Source organism: Peromyscus leucopus, chromosome 1, assembly GCF_004664715.2.
Source record: "Peromyscus leucopus breed LL Stock chromosome 1, UCI_PerLeu_2.1, whole genome shotgun sequence".
Taxonomy (NCBI): domain Eukaryota; kingdom Metazoa; phylum Chordata; class Mammalia; order Rodentia; family Cricetidae; genus Peromyscus; species Peromyscus leucopus.
The window spans coordinates 53,869,936-53,891,450 of NC_051063.1; the positions used below are offsets into that span (position 1 = coordinate 53,869,936).

Below are 21,515 nucleotides of genomic sequence, written 5' to 3' on the forward strand. Positions count from 1 at the left end.
ACTTGTTTCTGATTGGCTGGTGTGACGCAATGCGCGCGCCCCAGTAGATGCTAAACTGCTAGCAGGCCGGGTCTTTTCCTGTCGGTGCTCCGTCCCTTAAACTACCAACCTGGAGGAGACTTCCGGGCTTGGGCCACTGCAGTGGTGCAGTTGTTGGGCTTGCCAGTGCATACAGCCTCTTCCGCCTCGCCTGCGGACTGGAGGCTCAGGCTTCATTCACTTCGGTTAACAGCAGAGACATCGACAAATGCTTGTTGAATAAGGACAAATAAAAAACTTGGGAAGGAAGCCTTTCTGACTTGTTTCAGTTGTTCCCGCCTACTCCATCTTCTTCCAGGTCAGGGGGTGTGTGTGCCTCAGAGAAAGAAGGAAACGAATTTTGCGGGCAGTCACACAGTTCAGATGTTTGTTTAGTTGGGCCTTTGAATCTTCCTAGAGTCTATACTCAACGCCCGGATCTCTTCTTTTGGAAATCATTTGGTCTATGACTTCACTGCCTCCACATTATTCTTTTTTTTTTTTTTTTTTTTTTTTTTTGCGGAACTTTGGGAAACTGAAAACAGGAGGATCGATAAGACTGTAGTAAAAACATCAAAGCTCAAATCCTCTTGAAGAGTAATTTTTTTTTTTTTGCTTACAAACTAGACTTCCCAAACCAACAATTTTGATCCCAACTCCACAGCCTCAGTTGATCTTTCATTTAACAATTCTAACAATCATGGAGAAGCGTCTGCAGGAGGCTCAGCTATTCAAGGAGGAAGGGAACCAGCGCTACCGGGAAGGGAAGTACCGAGATGCTGTGAGTAGGTATCACCGAGCTCTTCTTCAGCTGCGGGGTCTGGATCCAAGTCTGCCTTCCCCGATACCCAATCTAGGCCCTGAGGGCCCAGCTCTCACGCCGGAGCAAGAAAACATACTGCACACCACTCAGACAGACTGCTACAACAACCTAGCTGGTAAGAGTGGGGCTGGAGGGTGGGTGGGTCCAGCAAGGCAGAGGTGGCACATGCCTTTAATCTCAGCACTCAGAGACAGAGACAGGTGGATCGCTGAGTTCGAGGACAACCAGGGCTACACAGAGAATCCCTCAAAAAACAAAACGAAGCATACTACGAAGACAGGACCATCGAACCCTTGTGAACGCTGTCTTCTTCGCTATCATCTGGTTATTCGGCAATGAATTGAAACCTGTTTCCAATATGTAGAGAACTCTTAAGCGGGCAGAATTTTTCAAACCTCACCTGGAGAATTTGTGAAAATATAACTTCTTAGGCCCTAACTCCAGAAACTTTGATCTGGTGGATCTAGGGTAGGACTGCCATTGGACTTATCTAGAGGAGTGTTGCTAACTTTAGAACATTTTGCCTTCTGTAGAGGAAAAGTGCCCTTGTCTAAAGGGAATTTAACATTTGGGAAACAAGTTACTGGCTCTAGATAGTGTACATCGCTTGTGCTTAATTGTATGACTTTTTGTAGAAATCAGGGACATCTTCCATTTCCAGATGGCTTTTTATGAAGATAGAACAGTTCTGCTAGGATTAACCTAATTGATAAGAGACCTTTTAATCTTTTCTCTGATAGACAAATCAAGCTCAGAACTGATTAAAACTTAATTTACAGTATAGTAAAGACATTCTAACAGTGCAAACTGAGGCTGTATATATTGTCAGGAGTTTTTATGTCTCCTACTGGTTGCTTCTTAAAATTGTTTTTCTTTTTCTTGAGACTCAGTATCCTGGCTTGAAACTCACTGTGTAGACCAAGCTGGTTCCAAACTCCTGGCAGTCTTTCTGCCTATGGCTCCCAAGTGCTGAGATTACAGGTGTCAGCCACCACATCTGGCAGTGTGTTTTTAAAATATTTTTGTGATCTCTATGAGTTTGAGGCCAGCCTGGTGTACACAGCAAGTACCAGAACAGCCAAAGCTTCTTAGAGAGACCCTGTCTCAAATAAGCAAACAAACAAGCAAATACACACACACACACACACACACACACACACACACACATATTGCATGCACATATACATATGGTATCGGAGTGGAGCTGTGGAACTGCAGGCCTTGCACATGCTAACCAAAAGCTGTGCCACTAACCTACAATATCAGCACTAAAAATTTTTGAAATTACAATACTCATTAGTTATGGTGAAAGTTACGAGTATTTTTTCCAGTGTGTCCAGCAATACTTTTGGACTCAAATAATAGTAATTATGGTAGTGTTTTTGTTTGTTTGTTTTTACAACAAGGTCTGTGTCGCCCTGACTAGCTTAGCTGGCCTTGAACTTGCCTGCCTCTGCCTCCAGAGTGCTGGGACTAAATGTGTGCATAGCCTATCCCCTAACAGTAGCTGTTTAACTTAACTCTGATCAACAGTTAGGTGCTGAGGATTAGCAGTATAACACTACGTGATAACATGTTAACAATCCCTATATTCATGAAACAAAGTAAATAACATGGTATATCAGACAGTAAGTACTGCAGAGGAGAATAAGTGAGATGGCCTGGCGCTTTACACCTATAATCCCAGCACTGGGAAGGTCCAAGTAGCAGAGTGGCTTGAAGTCTGAGGTCCAGGCTAGCCTGGGATGTATGGTAAGACCCTGTCTTAAGCAAGTGAGAATAAATTGGAAAATTGGTACAGTCCTGGGATGTTCCATTTGAGAAAGAAGGGCTACGTGGGATTCATAGATGTTTCATTCATGACATGATGTATGTTAAGTGTCACAACAATTCTTCCAAATGAATCTAAGGAAACTAGAACTAATCTAGCAACGAGTGGCTTTAAAATTATACGCAGTCTTAATTCCCAGAGCTTAAATTCTTATTGCAAGATACTGTGCCCTATTAAAAAGTAGAAAATGTACTAAGGAATTGGCCAAAATCAAAGAAACAGGAGTTTCAGAGATGGGCACTTAAGTGTCTTGACTTCCCAGGTGACCAAAGGAGGCACTGTTTATTAGCACTCTCTAAAGACTGTGTGGTGACACGTCTGTACTCTCTGCCATTCCTCAGGAGGGAGAATCACAAATCTGAGGCTAGCATGGGGCTACATACTAAGACCTATTTCAAAAAAAAAAAAAGTTTTTACTGATTTAACAGTGTTCATTTATTGAATACCCATGATATATTTGGCAGTTTATTTACAACTTTTCTCATCTTTACCAAAATTTTGATAGCTACTTTGTAATAATCCTCATTTTTACAGATAAAGAAGTCAAAGTCCTGCCTAAAACTCTCAGTGTCTTCTTGGCACATTTAAGAGAAAAATCCACTCTTGACCTTTGCCTGCAGGGCCTCACATGTTCTGACTCCTCCATATACACAAATCTCACAGCACATTTCCACCTTCAAAGACTCTGAAGCTAGCTCTCTTCTCAGAAATTAGAATGTTCTGTCCTACTGGCAAGCAGGCTGCAAGCACTCTGTTGCTTAGGTAGACCCCCAGCTTTTAAAATGTACTTTCTTAGAGCCAGGTGTAGTGGCGTACACCTTTAATCCCTGCACTTCGGAGGCAGAGGCAGGCGGATCTCTGAGTTTAAGGCCAACTTGGTCTACAGAGTGAGTACCAGGACAGCCAGAGCTACACAGAGAAACCCTGTCTCAACAAAACAAAAATTAATAAATAAAATTTACTTTCTTAGAGAAGCCCTCTGTAACCAAGCAACAGTTTAACTCCATTCACTCTCCAGCATGTTTGGTTTTCTTCAAAGTGTCTTTAGAGTTTCATTTGTTTGTATAAACCTCCCACTTAGGGATGCCCAGGTATAATTTAATCATTGCTTGATCGCAGTTGCTGCCCCTGTGGAGATCCGTCAAGCCTTATACCCTAGAGTACTTTCCCTAAGCTGCTGAAATCCTACCTCATAGCTGGGGCCCAAAGGTAGAGTGGGACTATAGGATTTAGAGCTTTATATCTTATCTTGTATTATTTACTAAGCTGTTAAACTCAGATCCCTCTCTAAGCTCAAAGATCTCTGCCTTCTGAAATCTATAAAAGGAATTTCCTCTGTTTTGTGGGTTGTTGCTGGGGCTCCTACCTCAACCAAACCCCCACCCCATAATGGCCAACATTACTGAAAGGTATTTCTCTTGAAGTCTGTTTCAGCACATCTCCCATCAAATTGGGGGTGGGTGTGTTATTAGTTAGAATAAACAAGGCTAGAGAGATGTCTAAGAGTTAGGAACACTGGCTACTCCAGCAGAGAATCAGAGTTTAATTCCCAGCGCCCACATGGTGATTTACAGCCATCTGTAACTCCAGTCCCAAAGGATACAACACCTCTTCTCACCTCCTCAGGCACCAGGCACATACATGGTTCACATACATAAACAGAGACAAAACACTCGTACACATAAGAATATATATATCATTTTAAAACTGTCATCAAGATGCCTTCCTTTTCTTGTTACTCCTTAGTTTAATGTTTGAGCATAGTTAGTGCTAGGTAAATAGTTATCAGTTGAAGTGCTGAAGTAAAAATGCTGGATTAATTGATCTGTGGTGAATACCTCATGTAAAGCCTGCTTGGTGTAGGGGTGTTATAGCAGGGATGCAAGTCTAATCCAAGCTTGTTATTGGCTTCATTATACCCGAATCTCAGCCATCTGAGCGTGATTTAACTTTAATATAATTCCAATAGCTGTGAAATAGGATATATCTGTGCCTTTTTTTTTTAAATACATTTTCCCTTTAAAATTAGTACCAAACAACATAAAGCTGGAATGCCTGCATTATGATCAGATAGAACAAACTTTAGAGAAAAAACAATAACAGAGAAGAACAGGTCACTTTACAAGGGGAACATTCCATAATAATAAAGCTTTCATAGGAGATGGATACAGGCAGTAACAACTGTTGACATACAAGAAATACAGAATGAGCCACAACTATAGTCATATATTTCAGTACTTTTTCAGCATTGGGTATTGAACCCGGGGCCTCACATGATAGGCTGAACTACTGACCTACAGTCTCAGCCTGTCAATATGCCTTTTTTTTTTTTTCTTTTAATGCCAAAGCTGTTTATTGAAGGAGGGAAGAGGTCTTAAATACAGGCTTACAGCACAATGGGAGAACCCCGGAGGGCAGAAGTTCGCCACAGATGTTTTACAATCTTGCATCTAAGCTGTTAACACCCATTATGCAGGATACACAGACAAGGAACTTCCCTTAAGCATTCAGGAGGGTGGAACCCGGCAGGGAATTAGCATAGGGAGGATATCAAGGTCAAGGTCAGCAAGCAAGGCTCTTTACCTTTTTCTTACTTAAAAAAATCATTTATTTATTTTGGGGGGCAGGGTTTTAAGACAGGGTTTCTCTGTGTAGCCCTAGCTGTCCTGGAACTCACTCTGTAGACCAGGCTGGCCTCAAACTCAGAGATCTGCCTGCCCTTGCCTCTTGAGTGCTGGGGCTAAAGGTGTGCACCACCACACCCAGCTATTTATTTTATTTTTAATTATGTGTTTTTATGGATATGTGTACATGTCAAGGCAGATATCTTTGATGTCCAGAAAAAAGCATCAAATTCCCTGGAGCTGTAGTTACAGGTGGTTGTTAGCCATCCATTGTGGGTGCTTGAAACCAAACTTGGATCCTCTGCAAGAGCAATATGTGCTCTTCTTAACCACTGAGCCATCACTCCACCTACTTTACTTTTATTTTTGGTGAACTCAAGAGACTCAAATATGCCAGGCAATCAATCAGTCTGCTGAGCTACAACCCTTCTTTAAGGCAGAACCGTGTCTTGAACATTGCTTCCTAACCAAGATTTATTCTGGGTTCCATTAATCAGCTGAGAGAATAGTGAATTAATATGTTGTTGGAAATGAGATTGGTATGGTGGCACAGAGCTGTAATCCCACTACTTGGAAGCTTGAGGCAGGAGGAACAACAGGAGTTTGAGGCCATCCTGGGTTACAGACGGAGTTTCAGGACTGCCTGAGCTACAAAGTAAGAACCTGACTGTCTTAGTCAGTGTTCTATTACTGTGAAGAGACACCATGAGCACAGCCACTCTTATAAAGAAAGCATTTAATTGGGGCTGGCTTACAGTTTCAGAGGTTTAAGTTCATTGTCATCATGAAGGGAAGCATGGCAAAATGCAGGCAGACATGGTGCTGGGAAGTAGCTGAGGGTTCTATTTCTGGATTCAAAGGCAGCAGAAAGAGAGAGAGCCACTGGGCCTGGTTTGGGCTTTTGAAACCTCAAACCCCACCCCCAGTGACACACTTCCTCCAACAAGGCCACACCTACTCGTTTCAAAGAGTGACACTCCCTAAACATTCAAATATATGAGCCTGTGGGAGCCAATCTTATTCAGCCACTGACTCAACCAAACCTCACCTGGTGTGTTGATGCATGCCTGTAATTCTATTGGTTGGGTATGTGGAAACAAGAAGATCATCATCCTCCAGTATATAGTGAATTCAGATGAGATTCCCGCCCCCATCTCAGAACATTGAGAAATAAAAACAAAAATTGACAGGACTTGGTTCAGATTACATGCTCATTTCACTTACAAGCTCTGAGATGTTGGGCAAGTTGCTTATCTGAGCCTGGATTCTTTTTATCCATTAAATGGAGACTAGCACTGATTCTGTATGTGGGTGAAAAGATGGAACATATTCAACATAGCTTGTTCTTCCCTCACATAATGGCAGGCATTAACAGTGCTGCAGTGTAAGAACTGTGATGAGACCAAGAAGTGAGGACACAGCACTGGGTAGAAGAGACACAGTGAAGAGTTTCATTTGATCCCCAGCACCAAAGAGAGGGAAGAGGGTAGGGGAGACTGTGAGAAAGGGTCTCATATAGTACCCTAGACTGGCCTTCAATTCCCTGTGTAGCCAAGTGTTAGTCACTGTTCTGTTGCTGTGAAAAGACATCGGGACCAAGGTCATTCTTAAAATGGGAAGCATTTGATTGGAGGCTGGCTTACAGTTTCAGAGGTCAGTCCATTATCCTGATGGCAGGGAGCATGGTGGCCTGCGTGGCATTGGAGCAGTAGCTGAGAGCTACATCCTGATCGGCAGGCCGCACAGGAAAGTGAAAACTGGGCCTGGCAGGGCTTTTGAAACCTCAAAGTCCGCCCCCAGTGACACACTTCCTCCAACAAGGACACACCCTCCTAATCCTTCTCAAATAGTGCTACTCTCTGAGGACTAAGCATTCAACTATATGGGCCTATGAAAGCCCTTTGTAGTCAAACCATCACACTGAAGGTGACCTTGGATTCCTAATCCTCCTGCCTCTACCTCCCAAGTGTTAGGATTACAGATGTGTACCACCATGCCATACTTGAGAGAGTTTTGAATAAAAAATTTAAAGAATGGAACCTGGAGAGATGGCTTACCAGTTGAAAGCACTTACTGCTCTTGCAGAGGATTTGGGTTTGGTTCATACCTATATAGCAGCTCACAGTCATCTGTAACTCCAGTTCCAGGGCATCTGATGCCTCTATGACCACCTTGGGCTCCTGCATGCATATGATACAAATATATATACACACATAAAATGAAATAAACTTTATGTATTGTGTGTTCACGTGTGCTCAAGCATGACATTGTACACATGTTGGGAATATCAGAGGAAAACTTGTGGGAGTCAGTTCTCTCCTTCCCAGGAATCAAACACAAGTCACAAATTTGGTGGCGAGAGCCTTTACCTACTGAGCCAGCTTGTCAGTCAAAACTTTCATAGCTCCAGTTCCTAGATGAGGCTATGGATATGGGAGACACTTCAGTGTTAGTTGAATAACTGAATGTTGGGGAATGCCCGGAGCTGGCTAGTGGAATCTCCTATAAGCCCTCCTTCTCTCTCCCTTTAACTTGATCCTTTAGCCTGTCTCCTCCAGATGGAGCCAGTGAACTATGAACGAGTGAGGGAATACAGTCAGAAAGTCCTAGAACGACAACCTGAAAATGCCAAGGCCTTATATCGGGCTGGAGTAGCCTTCTTCCATCTGCAGGACTATGACCAGGCTCGGCACTACCTGCTGGCTGCTGTCAACAGGCAACCTAAAGGTGAGTGAGAGGGACATCAAGGTGGTTCTGTTGTTAATTAGTATAAAGAAATGATCAGTGCTTAAGGAGATGAGAGCGCTAATTGCTGTGGTCTGATATTACACACTCTATACATCATGTATTGAATTATATGCACTATACCTGTTAATATGTACAGCTATTACAAATCAACAGAAAAATACTTCTTAAAGGAAAAGAAGAGGTGGGATGTATATAGCTTAGTTGGTAAGGCATGCACAAAGCTCTGGGTTCAATCCCCAGCATTGCATAAAAGCATCCATAGTGGTGCACATTCCTGTAATCCCAGCACTTGGGGAGTAGAAGCAAGAGGATCAGAGTTCAAGGTTATCTTTAGTTACATAGCAAGTCTGAAGATGATCTGGGCTCCGTGAGACTCTGTCTCAAAACAAAACTGTTTCATGCTGGGTGGTGGTAGCGCACACTGTTAATCTCGGCACTCAGGTGGCAGAGGCAGGAGGATCCCTGAGTTCAAGGCCAGGCTGATCTACAGAGCAAGTTTCAGGACAACTAGAGCTACACAAAGAAACCCTGTCTTGAAAAACAAACCAAACTACCTGTCCCATTGAAGTAGTACCCGTGGGAAGGAAGTTATAGTTTACTTAACATTTTCAGTTTACTTTTTTAAAGACCTTTTTGTTTTTAGTGTATCAGTGTTTTACTAGATGTATATGGTTTACCTCTTTGTTGATGATGTGAACCTGGGAAAATGGAACCTAAAAAGGAGGTGGACTAAAATCTCATGCAATAACTAACTTTGAATAATCAGACAATTTATACTCTGAGGGTTAAGAAGAATCACATGGCCGGGCGGTGGCGCACGCCTTTAATCCCAGCACTCGGGAGGCAGAGGCAGGCAGATCTCTGTGAGTTTGAGGCTAGCCTGGTCTATAAAGCGAGTTCCAGGAAAGGTGCAAAGCTACACAGAGAAACCCTATCTCGAAAAACCAAAAAAAAAAAAAAAGAAGAATCACATGAGCAAAGTGTTCAATCACAAGGACCAGCAGAAACATGTTTTTCCATATAAAGAGGCATATAAAGAAATAACAGCAGCCAGCTGTGATGAATAATCTGAAGGAAACTCATATCTGGGAAGGGCACAAAAGCACATTCGAAACACAATTTCATGTGTTTGAAGAAACTGAGGTCACAAGACTCTTGTCTTGTTTTCTTGGAGTTTTCTCACAAGCACTGAGAATTCCCTTCACATGATTCTGTTCTTGGACTGTATTCTGATAGTGTATCTGTATACCACACATCTGCCTGGTGCCTGTGGGCCTAAAAAAGGCAGTCATTTGATCTTCGGAAACTAGAATTACAGCCTGTAGCAAGACCCCATATGGGTGCCAGAACTGAACGCAGGTCCTCTGCAAGAGCAACAAGTGTTCTTAACAGCTGAGGTGTCTCTTTAGCCCCAGTTTTTAACTTTTTTAAAAACAGATACTACAAGCCAGATAAAAATCCCAAGAGGAAGCAGGGAAGGTGGCCATGAAATTCCTAGCTGAGGCACATGCCTTTGATCCAAGTACTTGGGAGGCAGAGGCAGGAGGATCTCTCTAAGTTCAAGGCCAGCCTGGTCTACAGAATGAGTTCTAGGACATCCAGGGCTACACAGAGAAACCTTGTCTTGAAAAACAAACAAAAAGAAAAAGAAGAAAAGAACTTGCTAGCTGAGGAGCTGTTGGCATTGATAGCTGTTGGGGAGGGAGAGTCAGTTTTCTTGAATGATGTGACCCCCTGGTAGGTCATCCACACTCCAGAGCAGGACCCATTCCAAGAGCAACCCAAACTAGACTAGATGGGGTTGGAAAAAGAAGAAAACAGCTTAAACTTGGGTGGGGAGGGAGTTGGAGAATGGAGGGCGCAGGGTGGGTAGGAGGGGAGGGGAATATGATTAAATGCATTGTGAAACTCTCAAAGATTTAATAAAATATTATTTAAAAAAAGACAGAACATTCATATATTTAAGAAAGTGAGCTGCGTGGTGGTGGCTCACATCTTTAGTCCCAGCACTAGGGAGACAAAGGCAGGTGGATCTCTGTGAGTTCGAGGCCAGCCTGTACTACAAGGTAAGTTCCAGGACAACACAGCCAGTACTGTTAGAGAAACCTTGTCTCAACAACAACGACAACGACAAAAAAAAAAAAAAAAAAAAAAAACCCACCTTCCCTGCTTTTCTGTTTTACTGCTGGGAACCATACTCAGGACATTGTACCTACTAGGTGCTATACCCATGTAGTTGGAATTTTCTTTGGTCTGCCAACCAGCTCTGAAATAAAGACATAGAGACTTATTATTAATTATGAATGCTCAGCCTTAGCTTAGGCTTGTTCCACTAGCTCTTTTAACTTAATTTAACCTGTTTCTATTCATTTCTGTTTTGCCTTGGAGCTTTCTTTCACTCTCTATGTCCTACTTTCCTGCTTCCTCCATTGCTGTCTGGCCCCTGGTGTCTCTTTGCTTTCTTCAGAGCCTCAATTCCTCCTCCTCCTCACTCTCCCTGCCCGAAGTTTCACCTATACCTCCTCCCTCGCTATTGCCCATTCAGCTTTTTTTTTTTTTTTTTTTTTTTTTTTTTTTTTTTTTTTTTTCCTCTCTCGCTGTTGGCTGTTCAGCTTTTTATTAGACCAGTCAGGTGCCTTAGGCAGGCGAGGTAAAACAGCAACACATCTTTACATAGTTAAACAAATGCAACACATCTTTGCATAGATAAACAAATATTCTGCATGTCCTTATTATATACCCATGTCCTTATTAACTTAAATTAACTAATTTATTTATTTGGGGGTTTTGTGGGACAGAATTTCACTATATAGCCCTGGCCAACCTGGAGTCTATCTACTGCCCCAGCTAGCATTGAACTTGTGATTCACCTACCTTGGCCTTCTGAGTACTGAGGTTATAGGTGTGTGTCACCATAATGGAAATTTTAGGAACTTCATTTTTCTTCTTTTTTTTTTTTTTTTTTTTTTTTCCAATTTTTGAAGACAGGGTCTCATGTAGCTCAGGCTCATTTCAAGCTCAATTTGTAGCACAGGCTGGCCTTGAACTTCTGATCCTCTCCCCTCTAATTCCCAAGTGCTGATGTTACAGATATGTGCCACAGTACCCAGTTTAGGAACTTTGTTTTAAACTCTCTACCTTTTAAAAAGTGTGTTAGTGGATCCCAGTGAATGAATATGATCATCACCATCATTCAGCCTGCTCTCCCACGGGAGCTGGCCCTCGATTTAGCTATTACCTTATCTTTTAGCTCAGCTAACTCCAGGTGTGACCTAGAAAAAGAAGCCACTGACTGGGAGAATTTCAGATTTGGCACTTGGTTTTCAGGACAGAAAGGAAACTGCAGCAGATGGCAGGTTCATTTCTGTGTTGGTTGGTTTAACATTGAATATTGTGTCTCCTTTTTTTTAAATTTTCTTTTCTTTCTTTGTTTATTTATTTTTGTTTGTTTTCCAAGACAGGATTTATCTATGTAAACCTGGCTGTCCTAGAACTTGCTCTGTAGACCAGTCTGGCCTCAAACTCATTGCCTCTGCCTCCTGAGTGCTGGGATTAAAGGCCTATGCTACCACTGCCTGGCTTTTTTCACGCTTCTTTTTTTCTTCATTTTTGACAGGGTCTTACTACATGGTCCTGGCTGTCCTGGAACTCACTATGTAGACCAGGATCGCCTTAAACACAGAGAGATCTACCTGCTTCTCTCTCTCTCTCTCTTTTTTTTTTTTTTTTTTTTTTTGGTTTTTTTTCAAGACAGGGTTTCTCTGTGTAGCTTTGTGCCCTTCCTGGAACTCACTTGGTAGCCCAGGCTGGCTCAAACTCACAGAGATCCACCAACCTCTGCCTCCTGAGTGCTGGGATTAAAGGCGTGCGCCACCACTGCCCAGCCCCTTTTTTCACTATTAAGGCAACTATTGGAGGCTAGTAGCAGGGGAACCCCAAACATAACAGTGCAATAAAACTTTTCACTAATTTAAATGAATACTGTGAACTAATGAAGGCATATGAGCCATTTGTTTTTGTTTCTTTTCTTTCTTTTTCTTTTCTTTTTTTTTTTTTTTTTTTTTTTTTTGTTTTGTTTTTCGAGACAGGGTTTTTCTGTGTAGCTTTGCACCTTTCCTGGAACTCGCTTTGGAGATCAGGCTGGCCTCGAATTCACAGAGATCTGCCTGCCTCTGCCTCCCAAGTGCAGCGATTAAAGGCTGTGCCACCACCGCCAGGCTTTGTTATGAAATGCTACTTAAGTGGGCAGGCACAATGACACACACACACATCTATAGTCCCAACTATTATGAGAGGCTGAGGCAAGAGGGTCATTTACCCTGTAAGTTCAAGACCAATCTGGGCAACACAGCAGACTACATCTTTAAAAATAAAAAAATAACCAGGTGCAGTTGGCACATGCCTTTAGTTCCAGCATTCAGGAGGCAGAGGCAGGCCGATTTTTATGAGTTTCAGGCCAGCCAGGGCTACACAGAGAAACCCTGTCTTGAAAACCCAGGGGGAAAAAAAAAAAAAAGGAGTTGACAGTGACATATTAAGTAATAGAACTTATAATTGCATGGAATAATTGTGATACATTCAGATTTTGGAGAATTAAAGTAACTGGGAGTGTTAACAGTGCTCTCTGGTCCATTGGGCCATTATGGTCTATCTGTAATTGCCTTTTTCATTGTCTTTGAAGATGCCAATGTCCGGCGGTACCTCCAGTTGACACAGTCAGAACTCAGCAGCTACCATAGGAAAGAGAAGCAGCTGTATCTGGGCATGTTTGGTTAATGACGTAAAAAGATGCTTCTCAACTTGAAATCAAGTGGACCACTAAAGACCCATCAAGAGAAACCTGAGCCTCAGCAAGAGAAATTCACCCCTTACCTCTGACCCAGGTGGATTTCTATTGTTCCTGTTCTGCACAAGCCCTTTGCCACTTAGACTATCTGCATCCTTTATCGTCCATCCCCAGTATGTTTGTATGGCTTGCATCCATATCATTTGCCTTTAGAAACAGACCAGAAAGCATTGTCCACTGTGGGTGGCATCAACTGTATTTATGGCGTGGATTTCATGAGATGTTATTGGAGGTGTTGAGACACAGAGGAGAGGGCCAGTGAAGGATTTAGTAGGAAGGACAGGCAGAAAGGAATCGTTTGGTGTTTCCTCAGATGCCTTTGTTTCCCCCGTGGGAAATTGTGTGTGTGTGTGTGTGTGTGTGTGTGTGTGTGTGTGTGTGTGTGTGTGAAACTAGATGAATATAAATTGAGCCCAAGTATATTTAAGGATTTGAAATGAATTGTTTTGGGGCTGAGGATGTAGCTCAGTGGTAGACTGCTTACCTACCATATACAAGGCCCTGGGTTTGATTCCCCAGTGCTGCAAAAATAATGAACTAAACAACAACAAAATCAAATTGTTATTTAAATTGATCTCCTTTTTTGCTTGGTTGGTTGGTTCTGGTTTTCTTCAAGACAGGGTTTCTCTGCCTAGCCTTGGCTATCCTGGAACTGTCTCTGTAGAATAGGCTGAACGCAAACTCAGAGAAATCTGTCTCTGCTCCTGAGTGCTGGGATTAAAGATGTGCACCACCACTGCCCAGCTCTTTCCTTTTTTTTTTTTTTTTTTTTTTTTTTTTTTTTTCTCCTCTCCTGGCAATTTCTAGTCCTTGATATTGCTTATACTCAGATCATTAACATAGTATAACTTATTTGTCTTTAATCTATTCTGTTTTAAAACTTATGAAGTAAATGTTTGGAATACATGAAACCCTGTTTTAAAAAAAAAATTAGAGTCAAGCACTTAAGTAGTTAAAAGTATTTAAAAACTCTCTGTCCTCATGCCAAAAAGGAACCCATGTGCTAGTGAGGTTTTTATGGTGTGTCTGTATGTGTGGTACAGGATTTGAACCTGTCTTAAACATGCTAGACAAGCACCCTATCATTGAGCCACATAGTCAGCCCCAAAGTAGTTTTTGTATCTTGGACAAGGTTTCTTTGTATAGCACTGGCTGTCCATGTTTTAATTTTTAATAGATGCATTTCTAAAGTGTGTTCATTTTTCTGAAAGACATTACAATATCTTCTTGAAAGAGTATCATAATAAAGCATGACAGAACCCAAGCCTCCTTGTCATCTGTCACTCTATTTTTGAGCTCAGGCCCTCACAGAGGAAGGAAACTACAAGCAAAGACAGTTATTGCTTAGTCTTGGAATGACCTGATAGGACCTGGGGAAGCTGTGTTGCTCCTGGGTTCAGGCGCAGATCTGGTGCAGTCCTGCCTCTGTGGGGTTCATCAGCCAATGGCTGCTTTGTCATTCTGTTTACTCTGTGGATTGTGTCTATGTCATGGGTGCCAATTAGTAGCTAAGACCATGTAGCAGGCCTCTACCATTATAGGTGGAGATAACAGGCATGTGTCACTCATTTGCTATCATGTAATCATAATACAACTATGTTTCTTGGGGTGGGATTGGTCTACTTTATTAATAACATCCCACACTCTGCCAATATACTACTCTTCTTTGTTCCTCCCTATAATTTAAATAATACATTCATCAAGCTACAACAAAAGGCTTACTACCAAATAATCTAAAAAATCCAAAGAGAGAACTAAGTAAAGTAGAATATTTTCTTTATCATCCAAGCTTCTTAATTTGCTAAACTTAGCTTATGCCTGTAATCTCAGCACTCAGGGTGAGGCAGGAGGATTGCTATGAGGCTATATACTGAATTTCAGACTAGATGAGCTTCCCTAACAAGATCATGTCTTAAAAACTCAAAATAGCCGGGCGGTGGTAGCGCACGCCTTTAATCCCAGCACTCGGAAGGCAGAGCCAGGCAGATCGCTATGAGTTCGAGCAGCCTGGCTACAAGTGAGCTCCAGAAAGGCGCAAAACTACGCAGAGAAACCCTGTCTCGAAAAACAAAAAAAAAAAAAAAAAAAAAAAAAAAAAAACTCAAAATAGATGGAAAAAATTCCTATACTGGTTTGACAAAATCTTGTCATGGTGAATCCTGTCACAATTGGTTAGTCAGAGACCCTTTATCTTTGAAGTTTCTTCTTAGTAAATTTCCATGTACAAATCTCAACACTACCTCTCAGTTATAAATATCCACTTGTCTTTTTGGAATCAGGTCCAATCTGTGTCTACAAGTTAATTTAAAATCTTTATCATCATGCATGTTTCACTTTTTGTTTTGTTTTTCAAGACAGGGTTTCTCTACACAGCCCTGGCTGTACTAGAACTCACTCTGTAGATCAGGCTGGCCTTGAACTCACCGATTCTCCCACCTCTGCCTCCCAAATGCTCGAATCCTGCCTGGCACGCTTCACTCCTTTGGAGCTGGTTTTGCTTTCTGGTTGTTGTGAACAAATCTGATATTCAATTAAGCTGTCAACTACATCAATGAGGGAAAAAATAAAACTGGTATTCGCAATGCATCTTAGAAATTTATTTCACATTTATAATTTTCTTAGCCTTCCTAAGAGATAACATTAACCTGGTGATCAGATGTATATGGCAGCTTTTATTTTGAAGTCCAGTTCCCCACAGAGACTTTAAGGAACAAAAAAAAGTAGACAAAGGAAGGTAAAACCTGACTCAGGTCTTGAAGAGGTCTGACAAGCCTACATCTTGAGTCAGCCACAGAGGATCCCTAAATATCTGTGTTCAGAAGTTTGTGGAGGGAAGGTTTGAAGATTTTGAATGGAGAGAAAGCCTTTGTGATGTGTGTGAAGGATCACACATAAATGGCAGTTTGAGACTGTATCCCCCAAATTGAGACCCACCACCTTCATAGTTTTGCCTCAAATTCTATTTACATATTACCTATATTAGTGTTTAGTCAATATGTTAAGGGTGTAGCTTTGTGGTAGAGCTCTTGCCTAATCCTGCCCCAAAATGATTTTAATATATTTTTAAGTTTTTTATGTCTCTGTAGCCTTTGCTGCCCTTGACATCATGGGAATCCTCCTGTGTCAGTCTCCCAGGTGCTAAGATTATAGGCATGAGCCAACACACCAGCTATATTATTTACACACTGGTTCTTAAGTTGCCCAAGCTAGCCCAATCTATTGAGCTCAAGTGAGCCATCTGCCTAAGCCTTCCAAGTAGCTAGAACTATTGGCAAGTGCCACTCATCTTTAAAAATGGAGGTGTATTTACTTATTCATGGGTTCTTTTTCTTTCTCCTTCTGTGCTAAGAATGGAATCCAGGGCTTCATGCGTGCTAGGCACATATTCTCCCACTGACTCTTCAGTTAAGTATTGGCCAAAGGCTGTGACCTGACTAGCCCAGTAGTGACTGTTATTCAGGCTGTTTTAGAGAATCTACATCAGTTCCATAAGGACATTGTTCCTTACTTTGAGGAACTTATATTCTAAGGCAACATAGTTTTGTTGTTCTTGTTTTTTTTTTCCGAGACAGGGTTTCTCTGTGTAGCTTTGTAGCCTGTCCTGGATCTTGCTCTGTAGACCAGGCTGGCCTCGAACTCACAATGATATGCCTGCCTTTGCCTCCCAAGTACTGGGAGGCAACATAATTTTTTCAACCCAGTCCCCTCCTTCTTTAAATGAGAAATAAAAAACTATAAAACTCACCCTCTTGAAGGGAATTAGTTCTTACAGGCTTTTTGCTATTTACTGTAGGAAAGACTGGAAAAGGTGCTCCACTCACCTAGAATACATTTTTTTTTTATTTTTATTTTGCCCTTTCTTGGAGGAATTAAGGCAAGAGTACATTTGCATAAATACAATTGGTAGACAGTTACTCTAATATAAGAAATGTGAGCTGGACCTGGTTGTACATACAGTACTGATAAGACTAAGGCAGAAGATCTAGTTTCAGGCTAGTCTATTGTACATAGCAAGACCCTTTCTCAAAAGACCAAGGAGGTAGGCATAGTAGTATATGCCTATAACATCAGAACTTAGGGTTAAAGGCAAGTGGATCAGGAGGGAGGGCAAGGTCATCCTCAGCTACTTAGCAAGTTCAGGGCCAGATTGGGCTACAAGAGACCCTGTCTCCAAAAAGGGAAGGGAGGAAGAAAGGAAGGGAAGAAGGATCCAAAGAGGAGGAAGAGGAGTGTGACAAGTATACAATTTATTCTTCGTTATGGGGAAGATGGGTCTTCTTTTCCCCTCAGATTAGCTTCCTCCACCTGCCAAGTGGCTAGGATTATCGGTAGCTGCCATTGTACTTGTACCCAGCTTTAGAATTTTCTCAACAGCAAAACAAAACAAAAAACCATCAACTCTTTCTTCCCATAATGCCTCATCAAGGGAGCTTTCTTTGGCCAGATCTTCACTGTTAAGTCTCCTTCTATCTCAAAAACAGCAGTGGTGCAGCTGGAAGAGCTTACAGTCCCCAGTGTGACACAGACCCCAGAGGAGGGCAAAGAAGTCAAGAAAGCCTGCTTTTATTTTGACCTTTTCAGTTTTTCTTCCTGCTTGATTTGCATTTAGGGCTTTGTGTGCCAGGAGAGGATGTTTGTAGGGCACCTGGCTAATCTGTTCTATAGCTCCACTCTTCACAGCCTGGAAGTTGCTTCATTTACATTGAGCTCTTTCCCATATCCTAACTCAACACTTCAAACTCTTGTATTTTTACTATCTCTATTGCCAGTAACTACCTATATAACTTTGTGAGTGCTTCAAGCTTTAGGCTGCTGTTATCACAACTTTACTTTCTTTTTAGAGTGCTAGGGATCAAACCCCTAGGGTCTCAGGCTAGGTGAGCAATCAGTCTCCAATCAGTCTCCAGTCCCACACTTTGGAAGTAAGGGTCATAGATGAGTATAAAATTCTCATGGGGTTTCCTGCCTTAGCTTTCCCAAGCAGCTGTCATTTCAATTCCTCCTCAGGTATTGAAAATCCCATAAAAGTCCCTCTCCATAGAGCACACTGTTTTCTCTCACCAGTTTCTCATCTTCAGAGACCTCAATTAAAATTCACAAAAAGGCAAAAATTTCCAAGTTATCAATAGAGTGTCTGTTGTCAAAACACCCAACCAAAGATCTTTCTAGGTCCAATGCAGAAGAGACAAGGTAAGGGAACAAAGCCAAGCACTCAACAGAATAAGAAAACAACTTCTGGGGCTGGAGAGATGGCTCAGTGGTTATGATCACCTGCTGTTCTTCAAGAGGACCCAGGTTCAATCCCCAGCACCCACATGGTGATTCATAACTATCCATAACTCCAGTTCTAGAGGATCCAATGCCCTCTTGTAGCCTCAGCAGATAACAGGCATGCATGTGCCATACAGACATACATGTAGCTAGAAACCCATACATATAAAAGAATAAATTTTGTTTTTTTTCAAAACAGGGTTTCTCTGTGTAGCTCTGGCCATCCTGGAACTCAGAGATCTGCCTCTGCTTCCCAGTGTTGGGATTGAAGGCATGAGCCACCACCTCATAGCAAATAAATAAATCTTAAAAAAGAAAGAAAACAACTGGTTGTTGGCTAACTACCTGCTTTGAACATTATTATAAACCAGTATGGTTCCACCACGATTATTATCTGGAGTCACTAGCCAAGTTCAAATCCTAGCTTTCTCCCAGCTCTATGACCCTAAACAAATGAATGAGTCCTGAGTCTCAAGTTTCTTTGTATCTGAAAGGGGGTGGGGCTAATACTCCCTGGAAGTTGTCAAGGATTAAATGAGTACACGAAGTGCCCAATATAGCCCAGAACACACAAGTTCAACTACGTAAACCATGTGTAAGATCCCCTATTTGCACTCTCTTCCTATTTCACTTTTTGCCTCATAAGCAACCAGACCCACATGCTTACCCAATGCAGGTGTCAAATAAAAGAACTAGAGGGCAGACATGAACACATGCAGACCTGTGGAAGAAACCAGCCAACACCAGTTCAAAGGGATAATTTCACTGCTAGTTTTATGTTCCAGAATGTGAAATGAGAAGCAGTTACACCTCAGAAAAATTCCCAGTGCCCTTGGAGAATCCTGGCTGACCTGCTCTGCCCCATAATGTCCTGCTTATCTGGCTGGACAAAGAAAAGGGTAAACACCTTCAGCTTGGGAAGAACCTTCATTCTGCCACCCCATAGGAGTGACGAGATGCCTCCAACCTTCTCTGTGGCCATCTTAACAAAGCAGGCCTGGCATCAGTTCATGCTCCCCAGATGTTAATTTTTAGGACCAAGTACAAAATCTTTGGGTGGTCCTCCACCACCACTGCTTTGTCTCTCTGTTGTTTGGGAGCCAGAGAGGGGCTGCACCCCTAGAATGGAGTTAGCCTCTGGGTCTGGTTTGCTGCGTTTGGCCAGGTCCTCATTGTGAGCCTTGCGGATGTGGCGGTAGAGGTCCCCTGACTGTGTGTAGCTGCGTAGGCAATAGCGGCACTCATAGGGTCGCTCTCGTGTGTGCACGGTGGCGTGTCGTCGGAGTGTATAAGAACACGAGAAGGTCTTTCCACATGTCTTGCAGGTGGGAACATCCTCTGTAAAACCCCCAAAGCTCCCTGGAGCTGCTTCATACTCAGAAGGAGGGTAAAGTGGCTCATGCAGGGCCGGTGGTGCAGGCAGGGGTGAGGTCACCAGTCCTCGATGATATTGCCCTGGACCTGGCAGCAGATGGTACGGTAGATGAGATTCTGGAGGCAGGAAGTGGTCGCTTGGCCCCATCTCCTCTAGTCCTGTTGGCCCTGGCTCCTCAAAAGTGTCTGGCTGTGAAGGCTGTCCCCCATACATTGCACCTCCAGATGGGAACAGCCCTTCAGGTCCCTGAGGCTGTTCCTCTGACAAGTCAGTTTCCTCATCAGAGATCACAATAGCTTCTACTTTCACCTGGACCAGTTCAGCTTCCACTGGGGCTGGAGCCTGGGACAGAACTGGGGCTGGGGCTGGGGGCGGGGCCGGAGCTGGAGGATAGAAGCCTTGCAATGATCCTCCAGGATCCCTCGGTTCTACCACCCTCAGACTCTCCGGAACCACATCAAGAGGAGTCAAGGGCTCCACTGAAACTGCTGGAAGGCCAGAAGAGAAGTAGTTTACAGGAATGGTCTCTGTAGAGCTACTGGGGCTGGCAAGAGAGACAGAGACGTCAGCCGCTGGTGGGGGAGGTGCCCGCAGATGTGGTGAGTCAACTTCCATGCTAGGCTGTGTAGTGTCAGCTCCACCAGACACTGGTGGCTCATCTGCAGAATGAGCGATGGGTAAGGGAGTGGCTGGGCCCTTCCATTCCTCTTTGCTCCAGCGGGCTGACTGCTCAACTGCTGCCAGTAAAGGCTGGGGGCCACGGGAACTGCCTGAGAAAAACTCCATAGCGGCAGGACTGCTTTCCTCTTCCTTCTTGGTACTGTCTGCCTCTGCCAGAGCCCGGGCTTGCAACCGCTGTTTGCACACCTTGACGATGTCATTCATGTGCAAGTAGCTGGCAGCGGCCAGCACATCTTCTAGAGGGGTATCCCCCCTAAGGGCCAGCTGGCCAGCATACATAAAGTCCAGCAGCAACCCAAAGGCTGGGGCTGTGACAATCTCATTGTGAATACACACCAGATCCCTCTTGTCCAATTCCCGCTCCTTGTAGAAAAGCTGAAAGAATGGACTGCAGGAAGCCAGCACAGCCCGATGGGCCAAGAACTGGGTGCTACCAACCATCACAGTGCAGTCACAAAGGAAACCCTGGGACCGCTGCTCCCGCAGGCTCTGAAGCAGCTGCTGACTGTGTTCTGGGAACTCCATAGCACCCCAAGGAGGGAAGGGTGCCCAACAAAGTTTCCCCACCAGTAGCTCCCTGGGAAGAAAAGACAGTGAGTTAGGGGAGGTAACTTCCACAGCAACCTCCACGTCAGCCCTTAACTAGGGCTTACCACCCAAGGCCTCTGGCAGCACATGCCCCCCAAACCATGTTTCAGTTAACCGCCCTTCTTGCTCCCAGGTCACACCCAAAGATCTGTTGGCTCCGCCCCCTAGACCTAACCTTAGGGATCGTCCCCGCCCCTATTCGAAAAAGCCCTGCCCCCGGAAGTCCCGCCTCCTAACCAGCCTCTGCTTCCTCGGTCTCAGCCGGTGCCTTCCAGTGACTCATCCAACTAGGACTGTCTTTCGCGCCCAAGCTTTCCCGGGCGATGCCTTCACGCCCCGGTCCCGGAACTTCCTGCGCCTCTCCCTCTCGCATTCCAGGGATAAGGACTCCCAGCGTAGGAACTAGAAGAGAAAGCTGAGCCCTCACCCACGACCTAGCAGCCACCAGGAAAGCTCCGCCCCTTCCCACCTTCGCTGTCCTAATTGGCTCGAGCTTGCCCTCTCCCGTCGTGGATTGGCTCACTATGCAATACCCCGCCCCTCGATAACCGGCTTCTCCAAATGGGCAGTCTCTGCCATCGTTCAGGCGTCGAGGCTCACGATTGGTTGTTGCTCCTGTCCTAAACTTTTCTTCCTCATCCCGCCTTCTTTGCCCCAGAGCCCTCAGGGATTGGCTGAATTTCTTCACTTACCTGTTTCCCGTGGAAAGA

The 21,515-nt window shown here is 43.6% G+C and overlaps 2 protein-coding genes across 3 annotated transcripts; one reads left to right on the top strand and one right to left on the bottom strand.

Moving 5' to 3' along the window:
- The first annotated feature begins 26 nt into the window (after positions 1–26).
- Ttc9c (tetratricopeptide repeat domain 9C) lies at positions 27–13,334 on the top strand. Its single transcript, XM_028857929.2, has 3 exons — positions 27–956; positions 7,841–8,023; positions 12,726–13,334. Exons 1-3 carry the CDS (start codon positions 719–721, stop codon positions 12,818–12,820), a joined length of 516 nt encoding a protein of 171 aa, XP_028713762.1. The 5' UTR covers positions 27–718; the 3' UTR covers positions 12,821–13,334.
- Positions 13,335–18,908: 5,574 nt separating this feature from the next.
- Positions 18,909–21,290, bottom strand: Zbtb3 (zinc finger and BTB domain containing 3). 2 transcript variants are annotated; one of them, XM_028857966.2, is made up of 2 exons: positions 21,043–21,290; positions 18,909–20,794 (listed from the first exon to the last, which is right to left on the bottom strand). In XM_028857966.2, the coding sequence occupies exon 2, from the start codon at positions 20,740–20,742 to the stop codon at positions 19,186–19,188; it is 1,557 nt and encodes a 518-aa protein (XP_028713799.1). In that variant the 5' UTR covers positions 20,743–20,794; positions 21,043–21,290; the 3' UTR covers positions 18,909–19,185. The 2 variants fall into 2 exon arrangements, with proteins under 2 accessions (XP_028713799.1, XP_037063388.1); XM_037207493.1 differs by having other exon boundaries at positions 21,233–21,271.
- Positions 21,291–21,515: the final 225 nt, after the last annotated feature.